The sequence below is a fragment of the Anabrus simplex genome, chromosome 2 (assembly GCF_040414725.1).
Source record: "Anabrus simplex isolate iqAnaSimp1 chromosome 2, ASM4041472v1, whole genome shotgun sequence".
In the NCBI taxonomy this organism is placed as follows: Eukaryota; Metazoa; Arthropoda; class Insecta; order Orthoptera; family Tettigoniidae; genus Anabrus; species Anabrus simplex.
Window position 1 is genome coordinate 319,027,249 of NC_090266.1, and position 24,021 is coordinate 319,051,269.

General features: G+C 39.0%; 1 protein-coding gene across 1 annotated transcript in view; it reads left to right on the top strand.

Annotated features, from left to right (window-relative positions):
* anne (anne boleyn) overlaps positions 1 to 23,551 on the top strand; it is a 382,933-nt gene extending 359,382 nt beyond the window's left edge. The window contains exons 15-16 of the mRNA XM_067140654.2: positions 9,847 to 10,159; positions 18,077 to 23,551. Coding sequence (XP_066996755.2) covers positions 9,847 to 10,159; positions 18,077 to 19,344 — 1,581 coding nt within the window. The 3' untranslated portion in view covers positions 19,345 to 23,551. The remainder of the gene's footprint in view (positions 1 to 9,846; positions 10,160 to 18,076) is intronic.
* Positions 23,552 to 24,021: the final 470 nt, after the last annotated feature.

The window sequence follows — 24,021 nt, forward strand, 5'->3', positions numbered from 1 at the left end:
AACCATCTTGGGGGGGCGGGAGTGAAAAGGAGCTGAATTCCTTTCATGAGGACACACAAATCAAAAACTGAAGAAGTTAGAGTCGTGATAATTGCTACTTAGAAGATCCTTTACTATTAAAGAAACAAGTATTTTTTGCCGGAAAATGCTCTTACGGGGGGGGAGTGTGAAAGAAAGTGAAAAAAAGTGAATTATTTTTATGGGGATACTTATGTCCCAAAACTGAAGGTAACAGACGTGAACATTGGTGTTTTGAATCTCCTTTAAACATAAAGAAACACGCCTTCTTTTAATTTTTTTTTGGGGGGGGGGTTAATAATCTTAACGGCAGTGGGGTGTAAAAGGAGGTGAGACCAATTGATTTTACTGTTCATAATGTACTTATAAGGAGCCTCCGTTGCTCAGGTGGCAGCGCGCCGGCCTCTCGCAGCTGGGTTCCGTGGTTCAAATCCCGGTCACTCCATGTGACATTCGTGCTGGACAAAACGGAGCGGGACAGGTTTTTCTCCGAAGACTCCGGTTTTCCCTGTCATCATTCATTACAGCAACACTGTCCAATATTTCATTTCATTTGTCATTCATCGATCATTGCCCCAGAGGTGTGCTTTGGCAGCCGGCACAATTCCTATTGTCGCCGCTAGATGGGGCTTTATTAATTCCATTCCTGACCCTGTCGAATGACTGGAAACAGGCTATTTAGTTTCGATGTACCTATTCATAAACCGATCATTTTTAATTTTTCCTGGGTTCGTTTTCAACAGCCATCTTTTCATTCGGAGAACGTTCTTAGATTACAGTAGATTCTCCTGGCATATAAATAAAAATTTAAACACATTTGAGATAAACGATAGGAATGAAATGGACCGTCAAATTGTTCACCTCTATAATAAGGTCAATAATGCACGGAAGTATGTCATTGGTATCGCCAGAAATCCCGCACACTTGCCTACGCGCGACGATAGTGCTGGTCACATTGTAACAATGACACTGGCAGCAGATGTAATTTACCGCCAAGTAGCGGTCTTGCATCTTGCTGTGGAGTCCAGAACATCTCATAATAATAATAATAATAATAATAATAATAATAATAATAATAATAATAATAATAATAATGTTCTGGACCGTTGTCAAACGTGCGGACCACCCTGGAAAAGGGTCCTGGACGGGTAATGACTAAGAATGCAGTCTGGCCGCGGGTTCAGTACCGCCAAGGCACCCAAGACGACACCACGCCGGATCTCCTGAAGGATTTGATCCATATTAAAAATGCTTATAGGAAAAGATGGCAAAGATTTAGGGACCCAACTGACCGGGTGGAATATCTGGACCTAGCCCGGGAAGTACGAAATCGATTGCTGGAAAGGAAGATTGAAGAATGGGAGGAAACATGCGGTAATCTATTAGAAAACGAGTTAGATCGCGAATTTTGGCGGATTCTAGCAGAAAACGAGTCAGATCGCGAATTTTGGCGGATTATATTTCTAAAACAATAAGCATTCAATTGTAAATTTCAGTAGAATACCGTAGCGAAGCACGGGTATCTTGCTAGTCTTGGATAAATGAATAAGAGACAGAGTAGAGGGAAAATTGGCAGAACACCAGTGTGGATTCAGAAGAGGCAGGTCCACAGTTGACCCAATATTAACATTGCGTCAAATGATGGAAAGGTATTGGGAATATGGAAAGGACATTGTAGTAACGTTTCTAGATATTGAAAAGGCATATGACAGTGTCCCAAGGAATTTGGTATGGAAAACATTGACAAAGGCACAAATTGGGAATGAAACAATGCAGCTGGTAATAGCACTGTATCAAAATTGCGAAAGCTGTATTAGAACCAAAGTGGGTCAAACTGAATGGTTCAGAGTTGAGACATGCTTAAGACAGGGAAGTGTATTGTCTCCCTTACTCTTCATTATCATCATGGATAGAATTCTACATCATATCAAGGAGAAGATGATGGGCAAGCAAGTAAAGTCTATGCTCTTAGCTGATGACATTGTAGTTTGGGAAGATAATGAAGAGGAAGTGCAGGTACAAGTTGATTTATGGAATGGGAGATAAACAATTTTGGAATGAAGATTAGTACTGCAAAATGCAAGACTTTGATCATGACAACAGGAAACAGAAAATCGAGGGGAGTGATAATAGGAAATGAACCTCTTGAAGTAGTGAAAATTTTTAAATATTTGGGCAGCATGATGTCACAAGATGGAAATTTGGTTGGAGAAATTGATTTACGAACACAGCTGTTTGCAAGTTTCTACCAGTGTGTGTGAGAGACATTGTATGGAACAAAGATGTGCCAATGAAGTGGAAGAAGGTTTTATACTCTTCGTATTATAAACCTACACTGACCTATGCTTCAGCAGCCTGGACGTTGACTAAGCGGAACCAAAGTAAGATACAAGCAGCTGAAATGAGGTTCTTGAGAAGCATACAGGGAAAGACAAGACGAGATAGAATACGAAATGAGGAAATAAGGAGAAGCGTGGGAGTGTGTAAATTTCAAGAAGAGATTGATATAGCAAAGCTAAAATGGTATGAACACATGATGAGAATGCCAGGATAGAGAATACCAAAGAGAACTTTCATGGATACAGAGGCTACAAAGAGGCCTAGGGGGCGGCCTAGTATGAGATGGAGGAGCTCTGTTGTGGATCGTATTGCAAATAGAGGAGTCGATAGCAGTAAAGTATTGGAAGAGGAGTGGTGGAAAGATCGAGTAAGGTGGAGGGCTTTGGTACACTACCCTACCCAGAGAGAATCTGGAAAAGGGAATGGATGAAGAAGAGGACTGTAAATATAGTAAATGTATCTCATTTTGACTTAATATAACTATTTTCAATTTAAAAGTCACGATAAAAAGTTTGGGGCATAAAAGGGTGAATTTCGAATGGCAAAAAAAAAAAGAAAGAGCTGTTGTGAAAGCTCGGACAAGGATTGATTGGATCAAAACCAAAAATCCAAATCCTGCACTCCCACTTTGACCCATAGGTAGGCTACTTGTTGGAGAACATGATTAGAAGCAACAGTGTGTCATGCAGACAATTTTGAAAATATTAAATTAGTGAAAGATGAACTGAATGAGGGTGACACTTCTTCAGTTGAATTTCTTCATATTTCAAACAGTAATCAACTAGCATAGCTGCAAACTTGGTTTTTTTCTTCTTCTTTTTTTTAAGTTGGTTTATAAATCAGAAAAATCAATCGACTTGTTGACCGAGACAGTTCATGAAATGCATGGCACCGAGAAAATAATTCATTCACACAGAACTCCAAAGTAGAAGCTACTAAACAGGAAATTAAAAGTGTATTTAAAAAATAACAATAATTATATGTAAAGTTGCCAGAGTTTTGGAAGGGCAAGAAGACGTTGGTGTAATTGAAAATTTCTGTGTCAGTGACGTTCCTGTGATAAAATGTTTTTAAGACTCTCTTTGTATGTCTCTATTGCACATTGTTCTGCGACAGCTGTGTTTTTTAGCACATTATTATTAGGCTATTATTAATAATGTTACTTTGCTTTATGTCCCCCTGACTACTTCAGCGGTTTACAGAGATGCTGAAGTGCTGGAAATATGTCCCACAGGAGTTCTTTTACGTGCCAGTAAATCTACCGACATGAGGCTGACTTATTTAGTACCTTCAAATACCACCAGACCGAGCCAGGATCGAACCTGCCAAGTTGGGGTCAGAAGGCCAGCGCCTCAATGGCTTGAGCCACTCAGCCTGGCTTATTATTATTATTATTATTATTATTATTATTATTATTATTATTATTATTTCTTACACTACATCAGTTGCATAGAGCTGGAATTTTGGTGGCAGGATGATGCGAAGAGCTACATCAAAATAATTTATTGGTCATGATGTTAAAGAAGAGATCTTGAAATATAAATTGGACAGATTATCTTTGGAGCACGGGGTTCCTTCAAAATGTCCAGTTGTTACCTGTATTTTACAGAATTGATTGTCTTGTTATGCAGCAGCTCATTAAAGACCACTCTTTGAAGGTGATGGGAAAGAATGTCCATCCTGTTTACACCATGGCCTCCAGCAAATGGCATTATTGGAAGACAGTCCACTTTTTGTCTTCAGTAACCGTGTTCTTGGCTAGAGATTCGTTCTTTGTATCCTTGACAGAATGAATTGCATATTGCACCCGCTCACCCTCTGAGTCCCAGGCTAGCATTAATCTCAGGGGTGACCAGTTCTTAATAGATATCAAAAATTTAATCAATAAAAAAATATAGGCACACAAATAAACACAGGGATGAACGGGGCATGCAAATTAAGGTAGGGGAAGGCTCATTCATAGACACAAATTATAGGACTCCACAATAGGACTGGGAAGTGACAACTTAAATTCCATGGGCATACTAGACTAACTACAATAAAACAATATGAAAACTGTTTCCTATTGAATTTGTAATAAGGAGCAATTTATTAACTTAATTTGCAAACTGCAAGTGATGACAATTATTACACTTTAGAACTTCCATCCTGAAAAAGAGTACATAAATTTGGTTTCACCTCACTATTCTGGTGGGGTGAATAACATTCGGTTAATTTGTCCCGCTGATCACTGGGGATCTATTTCACGTCCCTATGAGTGGACATTTCACCGCTGGATATCTTATTTTGGAGATGTGGACATGAGAATAAACTTTATTTACCATCATATCCATGTTCCGTGGGATATGAGTCGCCTCCAGTTAGTTACATTCAGGTAGGCCGGATTCGCACCGTGGAAATGTTATCTTATCTAAAACGGGAACTAATTGGATGGTCAAACCCTAGCCTACATAACCAGATTTACTAACATGCCAGACATAGCTCATCACCTCAAAGCTTAACTCAGTATTTACATTTGTCAATACGACAATAACGTACGGTAAGGTTATTTGTTATGCTCGCATAATTATGACGTGCCGTCCGTCTGTTAATTCGCACATACTGCCAAATATCTCCCATGTGGTGTACCAGTGATGGTTCCGACCAATCCGACACACGACGACTGTCCCTATTACAGTAGAGTCTCGCTCATCCGACCTTCGCTTATCCGACATTCCGTGTTATCCGACACTGGTAGACTTAATTTGAACTTTTGGTGGAGCCTAAATTCAGGCACACCCGCTGTGGAGGGTGCAACTATGTGACAAGCACTGGCCTGACCGCTGGCGGTAGGACAGTTTTTTCCTCAAGGACAGGTGCAGTGAGTCTTCAGTCATTGTTCATTGTAGTATTGGTTGGGTGCGGATGTTCTAGTTTTCATATCCTCTGTGAGTATAGCGAGTAAATGGAAGAAAGTGATTGTTTCTATAGAAGACGACTGCATTAAAGAGACTGAACAAAGGGGAAATTCTTCAAAATGTGGCTCCAGATTATGGATGTTGGATGTGTTACTGTGGCAGACTGGAAAAAACAGAGGGAAGAAATTTAAAAGTGGTGCTCTACGAGAGCAGAGAAAAAATGAAAAATGTGAGTCCGAAAAAGTAAGTGAAGCACTATTTATTTGGTTATCTCAACACCGGGAGAAGGACCTGCCAATATCTGGCCCCATTCTACAGGAAAAGGCTGCGTATTTCCGGAAGGGGTTTAATGAAGGGAGCCCTAATTTTCCTGCCAGTGCTGGGTGGCTTGATCGGTGGAAAAAAAGGTACGGCATTAGGCAGCTTAATATCTGTGGAGAAAAGTTTCCTTTCGTAAGACATCTGGAATGTTTTCGTTCAATACTGAATGTACTGTACAATTGAATTGATAATTCAATAAACAGAGTACCGTAAAACATGTCCTTGTTTTAGTACTAGAGTATAGCCTTGATGATTGTTTCAGTTCATTTTCGAAGTTATTCTGTATTATCCGACATTTTCGATGATCCGACGTACTCCAGGTCCCGTTTAGGTCGGATAATCGAGACTCTACTGTATATTTTCCTTTGATTTTTATATAATTATCATTATCATTATTTGTCTGATTATTATCATTTATTTTGGTTACCATAATAATTATTTTATTATTATCATTTATTTCGATTATCATCCTTTATTTGATTATTATCATTTATCATCCGGGAATATTATATGCTAACCTTCGCCGACGTTTCAAACAGAGGGTCGTGTTTCCTCATAATCAATCTGCACAAATTACTGATCAGTTTTATAATAAATTATTATTAGTGGGGATCATCATTTTTGTAACACTGAATCATCATCTATTTAATATTTTCACTTCATTTCACCATTATTATTATTGTTCTCAGAAATAATATTGTAAGTTCTTCTTCATCTGCTTCTTCAAATAATAATAATAATAATAATAATAATAATATTTTCATTAGTGGAGATCATCATTATTGTAACACTTATTCATCATTGATTTAATATTTTAATTTCATTTCATCATTATTATTATTATTCTCAGAAATAATATAAATTTTTCTTTTTATTCTTCTTCAAATTATTATTATGATAAATTAATTTCACTTGTTACACTGCAGTTAACTATATTTATGTTTAATGCTTAACCTTTTACAATTTTGGTCTAGTTTGGCACTAAGCAATCAATTAAGACCTGATTTACTTGGATTATTATTATTATTATTAATTTGAATTTTTTATATTTTAATTTCCAATCGTTAGAATTTAGTCACATACGTTAAATCCCAATATGAACCACCAAGATCCGATTTCACATTGGTCGGGACACAATAACGGTATTCGAAACGCAACCTTCATTTTTGTACTGTCGTCAATTTATGGGAACACCATGTGCCCCCCCAAGACATATCTCAAATCCCATGGCACCTCGCGGCTGAGAATCTCCACCCAGTCGTTGCAAGTGCTAAATTATTCCATCCTTTACATTTGAAGTCCATTTATTCCACTGGAACTCTTCAACCATTTAATTCACTAATTAATCCTCGGTGCTTGGACTCTTCTGCCACTCATAACACCGGAATCGGCATATTATAGATCAGATCAGATGTAAGGCTTTTCAGGCGTTTGCTCTATTAAAACAGCATGCATTAATTGAAAGATATAACCCATATTTACATTATATACAACAAACAAATAATCAATTAATCTAACCCATAATTATGTTAATGTAAATTAGTTCATCCATCTATCTTAAATAAAATTGTGGATTTGTGAATCGATCCATGTGTTACGTTATGTAACCATGATTAATTTCCACCTATCCCCGTCTTATTGCGATAACATCCCAAATATATCAAATTCGTGTAGAATTCCATTGTCTCATGGCGATTAAGAAGCCTCATGGGCCCATATTTGTTTACTCGTTCATCTTGCCGAACTTTATAACATTTATATAAAAAACCACTGCTGGGCGATTACTCATTATTAACACCTTAATTATGAAGTTACAATAATTCATACAACAAAACACTTGTAGGTGCCTATGACCCATTACACTTTCGCAGTCCTCTTATTCGCTTACGCCCGCACCATAAGCCTTGATACTTACGACGAGGCGTCGTTTTATTCGACCCGGCACATTTCGCGATTTTCAACCGGCACTTCCCGAAATATTCCTAGGCTGTCCAGTGTTCGTCATGCTCCTACAGTTTCTTGGTCCGGATAATTGTTTTACTGTCTATCTTGAAACTTATTAATTCAGGCTCTGCACACTGCCTTCATAAAGTACTATCGGCTTTCTGTTAATAATTTATTTTCAATCACTGAAACTTTTACTAGTGTATAAAATTCATCATACAGTTATACTGATATTAACACTCGGTACTGCGAATAATCTCACTGTCTGTCTCCACTTCCATAAAGACTCGCGTACTTTCAGCGTGGAACCGTCTCCCTGTACTCGTGGCTCTAACTGACTGACTTGGAATGAGTCTCGAGGTACTGACTTGAAGTGTCAAAGTATCAAACTGTCCCCGTGAGGTTCCAGTCCATCGTATTTATGGATGATGTGCCTTCCCGCATGGGTCATTCGCGGTCATTCCAGAGAGAGGGGGTTTGGTTTTCATAAATCGGCACTTGCAAGTTCATTTGGATCTCTTAACTTATCCCGCTTAATTAACTGGCGATAAACATTCACGTGTCTGATTCTTATCCCATATCGCTCGTAGATCACGAAGATATTACTGGATTTCTGTCCTCCTCTTTTCGTATGCTAAGTCGGCGTCCACGTATGCGTGGTGTGTCTGACCAATAGCGATCCAGCGGGGGTCTATTCCTGGAATTCTATATCTTAATTCATTAAATTTACTATCAATTAACCTGGGGATGATACCTAAAAATTCCCATCTATTCAATTTGGTGGTGCCGGGCTGAGTGGCTCAGACGGTTAAGGCGCTGGCCTTCTAACCCCAACTTGGCAGGTTCGATCCTGGCTCAGTCCGGTGGCATTTGAAGGTGCTCAAATACGACAGCCTCGTGTCGGTAGATTTACTGGCACGTAAAAGAACTCCTGAGGGACTAAATTCTGGCACCTTGGCGTCTCCGAAGACTGTAAAAGTAGTTAGTGGGACGTAAAACAAATAACATTATTATTATTATTATTATTATTATTATTACAATTTGGTGGTTGGAATATTGTAATTACCATTAACTGAGAAGATAACTGGAGTTCAAATTGTATTCTTTCATGTTGCTGCATCTGTGGGCCTTTTAGAATTGTTGTCATTGGCTAAAACTGCAGCGGGTAGTTTAAATATCTCTCCTCAACAACTTGACAAGAATATGCTTGGAGGCACGGAAAAATTTATTGTGACATTTCTCAGTATTGCTGAAGTACGGCTAGCAGCCTTGTTTAGGAATAAACGCCTCCGTCACTTCCCTGTAGCAATCGGCCGCTTTGTTGAGAGTTTCTTCCTTTCTGATTTTGTATCTAATGGATCAGCTATCTGTGCACTTCTTGCTCGAGTAATCCTCTTAACTTTCAACATGGAAATACATCACCCATTATATAGGCCTAAATGTCCTGGCACGATCTTGTCGCAGGGAAGTCTGAAATGCTGAAATCTTTCCGTTCACCCCAACTGACTTACAGTGTGTGTTTTAATGTTCTCATATCCCTGAATTTATTTTATAATACCAAATCATGATACCTATGGTCCATCTCACCCGGGTACAATATGGATATATGTTTTGCCAGCTGGCACTTGTCAAGATCATGAGGCAGCGTCACATCGGCACAATTAATAAATCCTTTGGACAGGAGATATCTTTGGATAGTTACGTGAGAAACCCTGTGCAGCATAAGATACGTATTTTCTTCCACCTCGGGCATTATTGTAGCCAAATCGGTTTTAACAGGCCATTCAGAGATTTCCTGGTCTTCAAGCTGCAAGTTACTGTTCCTAAAACACTTTTGAACAACATAATTCACTGCAGATGCCCTGTACACAATGCATATATTTTCAGGTTCCTGGGTCATGTTTTTCCTTTTCAAAAATAATAAAGCATAATTTATTAAAACATTCGTTCAGAATTTCCATTTTCATTCCCATGTTTACTCCCCAGCTGAATCACGAAATTGAAGAAACTACATCAGAATGTGACCACAACTCAACAGCAGAATCACTGTTAAACAAAGGACCCTCTTCTGCCTTCCCTCGCCACACTCTCAAGATGGAAACATAAATAGGATAAACACGACAGCAAGTTGACATTGGAAGAGGGAGGAACAGAAAGAGTTGTCCTTGTCATTCATGAATATAAATAATCTTGTCTTTTTTTCCCCCTCATTTTAACATTTACCATATTTGTAAGATTCATTCTGTAGTATTTTATTTACTGGCAACTCTGAATAATTGCAAATGTAGTAACAAATATAAAATATTATTGTTTTCTTTGCTTAAAGGAACAGGACTGCAGTGGACCAGAGCTTAATAATAGCAATAGTATTACAAGTTTTGAGTCTGTAGAATCAAGCTCAGTGAATGGCACAATAAGTTGCACAGTGACTAGTGAAGACCTGAAGAGTCCAGAGGATGGTCATCCCCAGCCTAGTAATTACTGTTTTGCTATGACAGGGAAAACTTGGGCTATGGCTAAGAGCAATTTCCCAGACATTCTGCCCAAGTTTGCTGTTAGAGGTGCTGTATTTGCTCGAATGAGCCCTGATCAGAAACAGCAATTAGTGCAAGAACTGCAAGCCGTGGGGTACTATGTAGGTAAGTTGATCTGTGTTTTCAAACCTGTTATATGATGGATCTACTCTAATTTTGGTGTTTAATGCTACAGTATGAGCAGTCTAATTTTTTAAACATCCCTTCTTCATGGCTGTAAAAAAACATGGGAACTGATATCCTAATAATTTAATGTGAAAAGTATGAAATATTAAACTATTTATTTATTTATTTATTTATTTATTTATTTATTTATTTATTTATTTATTTATTTATTTATTTATTTATTTATTTATTTATTTATTTATTTATTTATTTATTTATTTATTTATTTATTTATTTATTTATTTGTTTATTTATTTATTCTACTGAAGAATTTTTTTTTTTATATTCAGGAATGAAGTAATTTTCGTTGTCTGATGGACAGATAAACAAATTCATTGTTCTGTGTTGATGGGGTATATAAATGCACATAAACTGGTAGCACTTTAAACTCTACAATTTATTATCTAACTACGTAACTACTTAATCTTACAAACTAAGACACAGGCATACCAGTATCACAACTTACACTAACAATGCAGAACACACACACAAAATTACATAATTTGTGCTCTCTCTCTTGGCTCTTGGTGTTCAGTCACACTAATTCACACTCAGTCTTCGTTCACTAACACAATCCCACAGTTACTTCAGTACCACTATCACCGTCCTCAGTTCACAGCCCACACACTCAAGTATAATTTTGTTCACCGTCCATGACGATACCCAGTGATCTCTCCCACGCTGCACCAGACATGACCTTCACTCACAGCAGCTGGTCCGAGAGACAACTCATCAATGGCAAATAGGCAGAATGAACGCTCAGTTCCATGGATAAAACACTCCACAGACTGTCTCATCAACCTCAGCTGTCAATCCTTGGGGGATCTGCTGGATCCAGTTGGCGACGTCCTCGTCTCTTGTGATGACTATTCATAGGTCCTTGCATGATGGCCAAAGCTCCAGCGACTTTCCCCTCGTTCACACGTCTGTCTACTTCCAGAGCCTGAGCACCTTTGTAGTCCACTGGTGCAATGCAGTTGACTGGCTCGCATGTCTCAGGCTTGGCCTTGCTGAGTCTTCCCTTATTCCGAGGTGTCAAACTTGATGTTCATGCCAGGACAAGTGTCCTGATCAGGTGGTATTCTCATTCGTTGGCCGTCGGTTTGGACGTTGTTAGTATACCCTCTTCCAGCAGGGGTCCTACCAACCATGTCATCACCATCATCGCCTCCATTCTCAGGGTCATCATCAGAGCTCACTTGAGGTTCGGCTCCTCGCCAAGCATAATCTATGCATGGGTCTCGGCGCCACGGAGCTTATCGCAGATGATGTCGGCTGCCCCGCACTGGGTGTGATCATCGAGTGGCCCATCTAAGTCACATTGCCTGGTCGCTCGATCTTGGTGGCAAATACCTGCAGCGTTCCATCGGCGCACTGAGTTGTCTCCTGCTGTTGGATATAGTAGGCAGATCTTGATTGGTGGTCTCTGCAGCGCCTGTAGAATAGGCCATGTTATGTAGTTTTCCCTCTTCAAGCACCAGCAATAGTCAGCCAACATCGCTACATTCCACCATCCCTGGTATCTTCTTTCCATTTCTGTTATTTGTTGGTGGAATCTTTCACCCTACTCAGCACTTAGGGCACCCAAATTGTCAGGGAAGTAGTCCAGATGATTCTTTAATCTCTTGTTGCAGCCTGAAATTGTTTCAAAACACTTTTCAAAATTGTCTTATAGTTCACGTCTTTTACATTTCCCAAAAATGTATTGATAACTTCTCTGAAAGTACACCCTGTCTGACATTCAGCATCATTCATAGTTCCCAAGAATGCAGTGTCCTTCATAAGGAGCCTAATCCGCAGTCCATCGAATATCTGCTCCTTTATCTCAGCTTCTGACAAGAATGGAAATCTTTGCTTTAAATACTCAAAGTGCATGCCACTTTTGTCCAGTGCTTTTACAAATTTCTTAATGATCCCAAGTTTGATATGGAAAGGGGAAAGTAGTGTTTTTTTTAGGATCAACCAGACTAGCACACTTCACATTTTTCTCTCCAAGAGTTAAACTTTCCCTCTTAGGCCACTCTTTCATTGTCCATTGTGTATCTCTAATTTCTACTATCCCACTGACACAAAAAGCAAGGAAATTATGTGTAACTTGCTTGTTAGCCTAACAAGATAGTGGTTTCCACACAATAGCCACTGATGATCCTGGCAACTGAAAATTTTCGTAGGTTTCTTTGAGATAAACAGAATACCCAACAAGAATCAAAGATTATTCGCTTCTGTTATTCAGTAACACTGCTTTCAGGCTTCTATTTGACGCATTGATAAATAAATGCCAGTCATTACTATCATAATTTTCACCACCAAATTGAAAAATTAAACCAATATGCCACAGCCAGTGATCTACCTATTTTTCCGTTTTGAAAAACTTATAGACTTATTCCTCTCGGTTCCTGTACCAACTAAAGACCACTCCTGGTGCCAGCGTTTTCTTTTCTTTCTATCTCAACCCTGCAATCTCACTGTTAGAGGTGCTTTAAATACTCAAAGCACATGCCATACTCTGCCCGAGTAAAAAGCTGTGGTTTGTCTTCTGAAGTGAATGGGGAGAAATCCTCATCCACTTCAAAATGTTCTGTAGACTCAGATGAACTAGATTGCTCTACATCCTCTAGTTGCTTTGGTGGCACTCGAATGATAGTATCTGCACTGTGTAGCACAGGCCTAATAGCTGATTCTAAGTCTTCGGGGTAATTGATTTTTGATTCACTGACTTTGTTGTACCTCGATACATTGCACAGAGAGACATAGCAATCATCAAGATACATTTATCTAAGGGCTGTTTTCATCTTATCTATCCTCAGATATTTTCATGAGCTGATATGTTTTGGAACACTTTTGTTCAGATTTATTACTTCTGTGTTTGTCTTGCATTTTCAAATCACTCCACCCTCTGAAAATTTTGAACACATGGCCAGCCAAAGATAAAGAACTGAGGATGAAACGGGTGTTTTGTTTGATAAAAATGTTCACTACGTAGGGTCACTTTTTTTTTCTATTTTTTATTATGTAATCACTATAAAGTTTCCAAAGCATACAATAAATCCATTAAAATGTAACATTGAGGTTATGTTATTTTCACCTAGGAGTGCTAGGGGTAAGCCGGCCCCATGGTGTAGGGGTAGCGTGCCTTCTTACCCGGAGGCCCCAGGTTCGATTCCTGGCCAGGTCAGGTATTTTTACCTGGATCTGGGGGCTGGTTCATGGTCCACTAAAAGCCTACGTGATTAGAGTTGAGGAGCTATCTGATGGTGAGATGGCGGCCCCGGTTGCGAAAGCCAAGAATAACGGCCGAGATGATTTGTCGTACTGACCACATGACATCTCGTAATCTGCAGGCCTTCAGTTTGAGCAGCGGTCGCTTGGTAGGCCAAGGCCCTTCAGGCCTGTAGTGCCATGGGGTTAGGTTTTTAGTTAGTGCTAGGGGTGTCTTACCCCCGTTGTATTTTTTCCTGATAGTGCTGGCTCTCCTTTTCTTTTTTTCTTTTTCTTTTTTTTAGGTGATAAAATTTTTTCATATTTCCATAAATTTCATAAATTTGCAGAATATAAAAATTTTAGGATATCTTCTTTTATTGATATCTTTCAGATGGTACATAATGAAACTTGTTAGTGTTTACTGAATTTTACACACTAATATTAGCACTGTTCACGTATTTGGGTGCCCAGTAAAAATTTTTGAAGCATGATAAAATGAATTCCAATTTCCTTAAATTTAAATTAAATCTCAAACATTGATATATACAAGGCATGTTTTTTAAGTAAGGGCTGTTTTGTTGTAGACACTAGTAGTTCGCGTGCGCATCGTAACAAGCGTGTGCGTTGTGTTCTGGCATGCCTCGGGAATGACGGTGCTCAGTTGCAGTTCTGTTGCTAACCTGTACGGTTGTGTTCTGTGCTTGCTCAAATGTTCAAAATTATCGACTCACCCGCCCAATGTGAAGTTCGGTCAGTGATACGGTTTTTGTCAGCAAGGAACCTGTCTGCTGCAGACATTCACCAACAGATTTGTGAAGTTTGCGGTGCTAATGCTATGAGTGAAGGCAAAGTGCGTAAGTGGGTACGAGACTTCAAAGATGGCCGTGACAATGTCCATGATGAGGCCCGCTCCGGTCGCCCATCTCTGATCACAGTCAATTTGATGGCTGCATTTGAAGCGAAGATTCATGAGGACAGACGCTTCACAATAACGGCTCTCTCGAATGCCTTTCCTGATGTGTGTAGGTCAGTGCTTTACAAAATTGTTTCTCAAAACGTAAACTTTAGGAAACTGTGCTCCCGTTGGGTCCTAACGAAGTTGTTGAAGATACGTACAAAATATTAGGATTTATTAAGAGATGCACATGTGACTTTACAAATCCCGAGGCAATAAAGCTATTATACAACTCCTTTATAAGAAGTCGGCTAGAATATGCATCAACCATTTGGAATCTCACCTTTAAACTATATGAAAACAAAGTGGAAATGGTGCAAAGCAAATTTCTTAGATACCTTACGTACAAAATAACTAATAATTACCCTAAATTTGATACGTATGACTTAATGAAACAACTTGGCCCTAAGTCCGTAGCTAAAAGACGAGTAATTGCAGTTCTTCTATTTGTCTACATTTTTTTTTTTTTTTTTGCGTCGCACCGACACAGATAGGTCTTATGGCGGCGATGAGACAGGAAAGGGCTAGGAGTGGGAAGGAAGCGGCCGTGGCCTTAAGGTACAGCCCCAGCATTTGCCTGGTGTGAAAATGGTAGCTCTAACTCTAGCTCAGTTCAACTTGTCTGTCCCTAATCCATCTACACGCCCAAAACATGTTACTTTCTACTGCTTTAGATCAAGAACCCAACAACATAGTCATTCACCAGTGTTAAACTCAATGAAAATAATTAATAAATATAGCAATGAATACACGCTAGATGTATTTGCAACTACATACACATCCATAGTAAAACAATATAAACAAATAACTTAATTGTTTTCTGTTCTAAGTTAAAATCCCACTTTGCTGACTCCTATTGTTAAGCTCATAACTTTAGTTATCTTTCTAGTTTCTAGTTATACCATCTACCTCATCATTATTATCTTCGATAACATCACTACCATTGTGTATAATTACAGTACTAATGCAGCTTTAAAGCTGTTCATAAATCATTTTAATTGTTATATTTTAAATACCTTGTTATACTATGTGCATATGTAACTGAATATTTGTAATATTATGTTACTGAAGAAAAGTGTATTTTTTATTTCATTTTTGGCTTTATTTTACAAGGACTTTCATAAGAGATATTATAATTTAATATTTGTTTTTATCTAATGTAATAGTATATGTATATGTGTTTCACATCATTAGGTTTGTACCTGTCTGAAACACAATATATAAATAAATAAATAAATTCATTAATTAATTAATTTTGCAGTTGCAAACGTAACCACATTCTGCATCACTGACAATGTAAAACTTGATTCCATATTTGTTTGGCTTATTCTTTATGTAAACACGGAAACCTACCCGGCCTCGGAAGGGACATATGCCCTCATCAGTTGTTAATTTTTAGTGGGATAGAAATTTTCTTTACATTTTCTAATAAAATGGTCATAAATTGGTCTAATCTTATGCAGAGAATCATGGTTGGGTTGACCTTTTGGATCATAGGTTTGATTGTCATTCAAGTGTAAAAATGACAAAATCACTCGAAATCTATCCCTAGACAGGAGTGACCTCGGGAAAGGAGCTTGAAGAATCAGCGATTTTGCCCAGTAATCTGTCAACTTTGGCTTCACAACCAAACACATATGAATGATTATTGCGAAGAAGTGATAAATCTCCCTCAATGTAACTGTAGTCCAGGAACCAGAGAGAGCTTTGCTTTATCTGTTCACTGTGATTTCTCTTCTTTTTTATTGCATTGCTTGCATAACAATTTGTTTCTGATTTTATGTCCCTAAAAATATCTACGTTCAGATAATTACTAAAACATTCCCATGCATCACTGTTATTATCCACTGGAATTCTAACTCCACTTTTTTCTTGAAATACCGGTAATTGAGGAAGATTATCGGTAGATGACCATCCGTCATCAATAGTGGGTCTCTGAACTGCACGCTTCCTCCCTTTGTTTTGATGTTTTTCCCGCAGTTTGTAACTTGACGACAGGCTTGCATCGGGTTTCTGCAGGTTGTCATCTGTACACAGGAAACAACCCAAATTATTAGGGACCCAGAATAAAACTATATTACAGAACCCACTTTGTACCTATTTGAAATTGGCTAAATAATAAGTGTACTTGCCTGAAGTATCAGAATCATCATGGTCACTTTGTATGAAATCGTCACCATTGTCCTCCATTTCAGAACCTGAGTCTTCCATAAGAACATCCAATATGAATTCATCGTCGAAATTTTGTGCGCTTGACTTAGGCATAATAGCCACAAGAATGACACAAACAAGCCAAGCTTCCGAAACACACTCTCTTTCTGTCCTTACACTCGTACTTTCCTACTCGTTTCACAGCTGAGAGTGAGCGTTGACGCAGCCACAGGCTATGCCAGAACGCAGCTGTGTTATGAATGCTTTGAAAGAAGAGCTCTTGACTTTAGCTCATAACTAGTAATCTGTATGCTCACTAGAAGCATCAGACAGTGTGCTAGTGAAGTAAGAACTCGCTGGAACACTGGCTTCTCTTCCTAGCCACAATGAAAACATACGCTCGTAGATTCTCCAAGCGCCGTCGGTAGCAATGAAATCATGCGCCTGTAGAAACTACGGGCGGCGTCTCCAATGTGTTAAAATATCCTCCCTAATGAGGTTGCATAACCTCCTGTTGAAGTTCATATGGCCTATTATATTGAATGCACAATCGTCATTGGATTTGGTGACAATGTGTCCATGATTTAATTTCAAACACCAGTATGTCAATGATGTTAACCTCTTACACAAAGGCAATACATGTTCACAAAAAAAACACCAGTATAGCAACTCCTGATGTTAATGTCTGCTGACATACTGCCCTATCAAGGTTGAAATTCACTGTAATTGCTAGCGCAATCCTGTGCTGTAATCTGTTGGCACACTGTGGAGTTAGTCTGGGAGCATTTTGATTTGACCTTGTATGTTTTCTTCCACATGAAAGCTGTTTCTACTTTGACCAATGTGGCATTGAACCTGAGGTGTACCTTCCTTTCTTCATGATCATTTGACCTTGATAAGTGATTAGCTTCAATTGTTCCACGTCTCAGTCTTACTGTAGATCTTTAAATCACAGCTCTTTGGGCACGGTGCAATTACCATGAACTTGACCTTGATATGTTTATTTTCGTGCTATAATTCTGCAGTGTGTAATGTGCTTTCTGAGAACATTTCTTGTAGCGAGGACAGGCTTCCAGCCAATATTGCCTGATCAAAACTTTCAAAATCTGAAACTTGTAACTCTGTTTCCACTTTTTTTTTTACATTGAACCCTCTTGGTTATGATTGGAAGGAAACAGTCATTGCCTGTGTATGATATGTACATTCCCAGCATTTGATGAAGGCTGAAGTGAGGATACCACAGAAAACTGCTGCTAGGGTTATTACTAAGGGTGAGATTTTGATCAACTTCTCTACGTATTTATCACCCCTGGGCTTTTTGAGCATAGTTCCAGGTCCTCAAACCAGTTTGAAACTTGTGATGGGGCCATTAATTATATCTGAGCCAATCAGGCAGACAGCTATTATATTAATCCCTAGACCACGGTAATAATGCATCAGAATGAATTAGTAACATAAAAAGTTGGTTAGAAATATTATTTTAAGAGCTGTGTAAATAATGAAAAGTGATTTATTAAGGTTGTCTAATTGTTTTCTTGTTTTTCTCATAGCCATGTGTGGAGATGGAGCTAATGATTGTGGAGCATTAAAGGCTGCACATGCTGGAATTTCACTCTCAGAAGCAGAGTCATCTGTAGCTTCTCCGTTTACTTCTAAAGAAGCTAACATATCCTGTGTTCCTCGTGTTATTCGTGAAGGAAGAGCTGCCTTAGTGACATCGTTCGGAATTTTCAAGTACATGGCAGCATACAGTCTAACTCAGTTTATCACCGTTATGATACTTTACTCAATTGATAGCAATCTAACTGATATAGAATTTTTATACATTGACTTATTTGTTATCACTGTTTTTGCCTTCTTCTTTGGAAGAACGGAAGCATTTGAGGGACCACTGGTTAAACAGCCCCCTATCTTGTCTTTAATTTCTTTGGCCCCTATACTTTCCTTACTATTACAACTTCTCTTGGTGATAATAGTACAGTGGGGTTCATTCTATACAATTCAGCAAGCCAGTTGGTTTAAGCCTTATGATGGCAATGATGGGGTTGCCTCATATGAAAATTTTGCTCTGTTTACTGTATCTAGTATGCAGTATATTATTTTGGCACTGGTATTTTCTAAAGGGGCACCTTACCGTAAATCAATATTTAGCAATTATGGCTTTCTTATCTCATTGATATTTTTATCTGCATTTACTTTATATTTAACTCTTGGTCCCATTGAATGGTTACAAGAAAAATTTGAACTGAAACTTCCACCTGATATGAATTTTCGTCTTATCATGGTAGCCTTCGGGTTTACTAATCTTATCATTGCTGCATTCATAGAATACTTCATTGTTGATTATTTAGTCTTCCAAAAGATGCGGTTTAAGTTCCGTAATATCAATAAAACTCACCGCAGATATCTAGCTATAGAGCATAGTTTAAATAAAGACCGTTCTTGGCCACCACTCGTCAAAAAGAGTGTCATTGAATCTATGCTGCCTTCACCTGTAAAACTGTACCGTCCTCCTGCTACAGTTACAGAAATTTGTATGGAATCTGAACACAATTGTCTGCCCAGAACAGTAGGACTTACCACACCCTTTACAGATGGGCAAAATGTTCCTGTGTCCTCAATATCAGGAGGGCAGTTGGGAAGCACCAGCGAAGTCATTCTCAGTCCTGACTTTCTCAGTGTACCAAATTATTTCAGAAGTGAAACTTCTCAAGAGTTGGAGCAGACTACACTATGCGAGAGTTCATCTCGGCATGATACAGAAAAACCAGCTGCTTGTCACTCTGCCTCTGCTGAAGTGCATTTTACTGATTTATGACTAGAATCTGAAAATCAAAGTATGTATGTGCTTTGTGATATCTTATCTTTTCAATTGTACTCATATGGATTGTTCAGTTAAAGATAAGACATGCTTGTTAATTAAATAATAGATTTAAAGATCTCTGTAAATTACTTAACTGACTATAGCGAATAAAATTGAAATTATTTTCATAATGTGAAGTTCCTCTGATTTTGTATGGTATGATGATTAGAGCTGGGAATCTGAGGCTGAAAACTTGTTCATGGTGGACTTGGAAATATTTGCAGACTTTTCAGTAATTGCCAAGCTTGAGCATTTCAGTGAGCATTTGGTAAAAGTCAGTGGGAAAACAAAAATATATTCTTCAAAGGGTATTTAGCTGACTGTATCATCTCAGATTGGTATTAAAATGTATTAAGGCCTGTGTTATGCCTGGCTATAGTTCTGCCTTACTGCATTTGATCAAGATTCTGTTATTCAATCGTCAGTCATTTTAGTGTATTTTAATCTAAATTTCTGCAATTGTATTCTCCTACAAAAACTCATAACATTGAGGAAGTACTGAAGATGTTTAATTGAAGCATGAAATCTTGTAATAATATCTTAACAAATCGTCAGAGTTTTGTTAAAAAGGAAGCCATACTTTCCAGTATTGACTCAGTTAAATGTAACTTAGAAGCTTTTCCGTCTGTTTAACACACAATTTCAGTATAAATATTACAGAGTAACATACCTTTAAAAGAAAAAAAAATCTATTAAACGCACTATTAAACAAAGAATGACATGTTTTGTTCTTAGAAGAACATCAGATTCTATCAAGTCACACTCAATATTTGGAAATATTAATACCATTGATTGATTGATTTTATTTGATATCAAGTCACACTCAATATTTGGAAATATTAATGTTTGTTTCTGTCCAATCACCTAGGAATTTGAAATTTGGAACATATCTTAATGAAGTCCTACTTTGACTCCACTCCGGCATTATTTACGGTTGGGTCTGACAATTGTTCATAGCATGGTTTTAACCAGATACATACATGCTAGAGTGGAGACTAAGCAGTACTTCATTAAGATAAGTTTCAGATTTCAAATTCCTAGTTGATAGGACAAAAAGTTAAAATCCACAGCCTGTGGATGAAGTCCCCATCTAGCGGCGAGGATAGGAATTGTGCCAGCTGCCGAAGCCTGTCGCACTTGATTGGACAGAAATATTTCCAAATATCGAGTGTGACTTGATAGAATCTGATGTTCTTTTAAGAACGAAACATGTCATTCTTTGTTTAACAGTGTGTATTTTTATTCCTTGTTTAATAGTGTGAGGGTTTATTTTTACAGGTATGTTATAATATAATATTTATATTGAACTTGTGTATTCGACAGATGGAAAGCTTTAAGTTATATTCATCAGAGTTTGGATACTTGTTTTTTACAAGGGAGGGGGTCATAGCCAGTGCTGTCAGGGGATTTAAAGAGATATTAACAAAATGCTAGTAGTCTCAGAGAAAGAATCTATTTACGGTTGGGTCTGACAATTGTTCAGAGACCAGGCGAGTTGGCCGTACGCGTAGAGGCGTGCGGCTGTGAGCTTGCATCCGGGAGATAGTAGGTTCGAATCCCACTATCGGCAGCCCTGAAGATGGTTTTCCGTGGTTTCCCATTTTCACACCAGGCAAATGCTGGGGCTGTACCTTAATTAAGGCCACGGCCGCTTCCTTCCAACTCCTAGGCCTTTCCTATCCCATCGTCGCCATAAGACCTATCTGTGTCGGTGCGACGTAAAGCAACTACCAAAAAAAAAAAAAAAAAAAAAAAGACCTATCTGTGTCGGTGCGACGTAAAGCCCCTACCAAAAAATTGTTCAGAGCATGGTTTTAATCAAACCGATGCAATGGGGTAAGAATTTATGAAAATGTTTTTTGTTATACATTATAATCATCATTGGTATGAACTATGAATTAAGTACAGTTTAAACAAAACACCAGCTGGAAAATATTAACCCCATGTTATTGGCTTGAAAGTGTAGTTAAGCTGTTCATTTTTCACGCGTTGAAGTCCTTCATTTTTAGATTTTATTTCTAAGTCACCGCTGAAGAGAAATTAGGGAAAAGGCTACTTGATGTAATATGTCCTGTACATTTAGTCATTTTCATATACACTGAAGAAAATGGAAATTGCAACATTCAGAAGGAGTGGTGCTACATTACTGCAATTGAACATGCAGGATGAGTGTTCGGTTGTGATTCGATGATTACACTTTCAGGTCCCTCTGACCGCAAGTTTGGACAACAATCAATACAGGATGTGCCCACCACGAGCTGCAATACATTGATGAATTCGTCGAGGCATGGAGTCAATAAGGCCCTGGATCGCTTGCTGAGGAATTGTGGCCCATGCTTGCTGCACTGCACGGGTCAATTGTTCCAGAGTTGTGGGTGGCTGAGGACGGTTGGCCAGTTGTCGACCCATCATGTCGCACACATCCTCAATAGGACTGAGGTCGAGGGATCTGGCAGGCCATTCTAAGCTTGTGATGTGGAGAGCTTCTCTGGAGATGCGTGCAGTGTGAACCCGGGCATTTTCCTGCTGAAACATCCCATTAGCAATGTTCGCCATCATAGGGACAACCACTGGATTTAGTATCATATCAACGTACTGTCAAGCAGTCATATAGTGCCCTCAACAAGCACTAATTGTGATTTCACATTAAAGCCAATAGCTCCTCAGACCATAATGCTTGGTGTTGGCCCTGTGTGCCTCGCGACAATAAGATCTGGATGGCCCCTCTCCCCGGTACGTCGGCGCACACGATTCCGGCAATCACTGCGGGCAAGACAAAAGCGCGATTCATCACTAAAGACGACCCTATGCCATTCGTCAACCCACGTTGATCTTTCTCGACACCAGGCCAGCCTTACACGTCGCTGTTGTGGGGTCAATGGAACACCTTCTGCAGGGACACGGGCTCGTAAGCCAGCTGCATGCCGGCGATTACCAACTGTTTGTTGTGTAACATGGGGTGCCACAGCTGCTCGAATTTGCACTGCTGTTGCATGGGGTTCCATCCGGGCCATCCGAATGATGCGGCGATCCTCTCTTACAGTTGTCTGTCGCGCTGGGCCTGTGCCAGGTCTACGAGTGTAGGTACCTTCATTTGACCACTGCTGCCATACACGTTGTACCGTAGATGCCTGTCGGCCAACACGGGCAGCGACAGTCCTTAGCGATAATCCAGCCTCACACAGCCCAATTACCCGAGCCCTCTCAAATGGCGACAGTTGATGATAGCGTGCTCTTCTCTGTCGTCGAGGCATGTTTGACGGGGAACGCTTAACTGCACAGACTGCAAGTCAACTACGCTACACCAGAGTCCGTATACTGGAGTTGATTCCTCCGCGACCAATCGCGTGGGGAGACCTGTAGCAACAATCCAATGGGTCTGAAACTTTGATTGTTTACATACCTACATGGCATTGTTCCATATCTTGAAAATCAACACAGACGACCAATGCCTTCATGGTGTTGCAATTTCCATTTTCTTAAGTGTATATCTTTATCTTTTCTTATAAATTTCTATCTTAAAAGAAGGAAAGATAGTAGATTTTTTTCATGTTAAATATTACCATATAATCCTGAATACACCCGCCACTGAATAAGACCCACACACCTGAATTTCTATCGACAATAAAGCTCCCAGGCGAAGTTGCCAAAACACTTCACCCAGTTCTCAATTAGCACATTGTCCATCCAGCCGGATTCTTGGGTTCAAACGAAAATACCGGACAGAAAATTTCCTTTCAGAAGGGTTTTTCTTTTCAGAGCCACGTACAGAGGAAGTTTGGTTTTGTCAGCTAACGTACATAACATTACCATGAAGCATATATTTTCGTTATCACCTGTCCTGATAGTAACTCTTTTAGTACCCTTAACATGAACCGTGTTGTCTAGTAGCATTTCGACCGAGCTCGATAGCTGCAGTCGCTTAAGTGCGGCCAGTATCCAGTAATCGGGAGATAGTGGGTTGGAGCCCCACTGTCGGCAGCCCTGAAGATGGTTTTCCGTGGTTTCCCATTTTCACACCAGGCAAATGCCGGGGCTGTACCTTAATTAAGGCCACGGCCGCTTTCTTCCAATTCCTAGTCCTTTCCTATTCCATCGTCGCCATAAGACGTGTGTCGGTGCGACGTAAAGCAAATAGCAAAAAAAAAAAATAATAATAATAAAAAAAAATTTTTAAAAAAATTGTGGCATTTCGAAATAAACGGGCGTTTGGTTAGCATTTCCAATTAGAGAAAGCAACTAGGAATTTTGCTTCCGCAAACAAATAATGTGGCGATGAAAGGCCGTCAACATTTCTTCCTAGACAGCAGGGAGACGACTTGAAATAGATGTGTCTTCACGTACACAATCTGTTCCTTTTGATAAAAGTTCCTTATTCAACCACGGCTTGCAGTAGAACCCTCCTTTTTAAGTTCCTTTGTGATCTCTAATGATTTTAGTTACATTTCAGTCGATACACCATAACCTAATTCACGTTTTTGTAACGTATTTATAAAGCCGTTCTTCAATTTCAGAAACTGTGCACTCTGTCCTTTGAAAGCTCTACGATCACCATTACTTTTTAATAAAATTTCCTTCTTCCTCCAGTTGTGAATACATGATTTATCAATATTATATTCTCTGCCAGCGGCA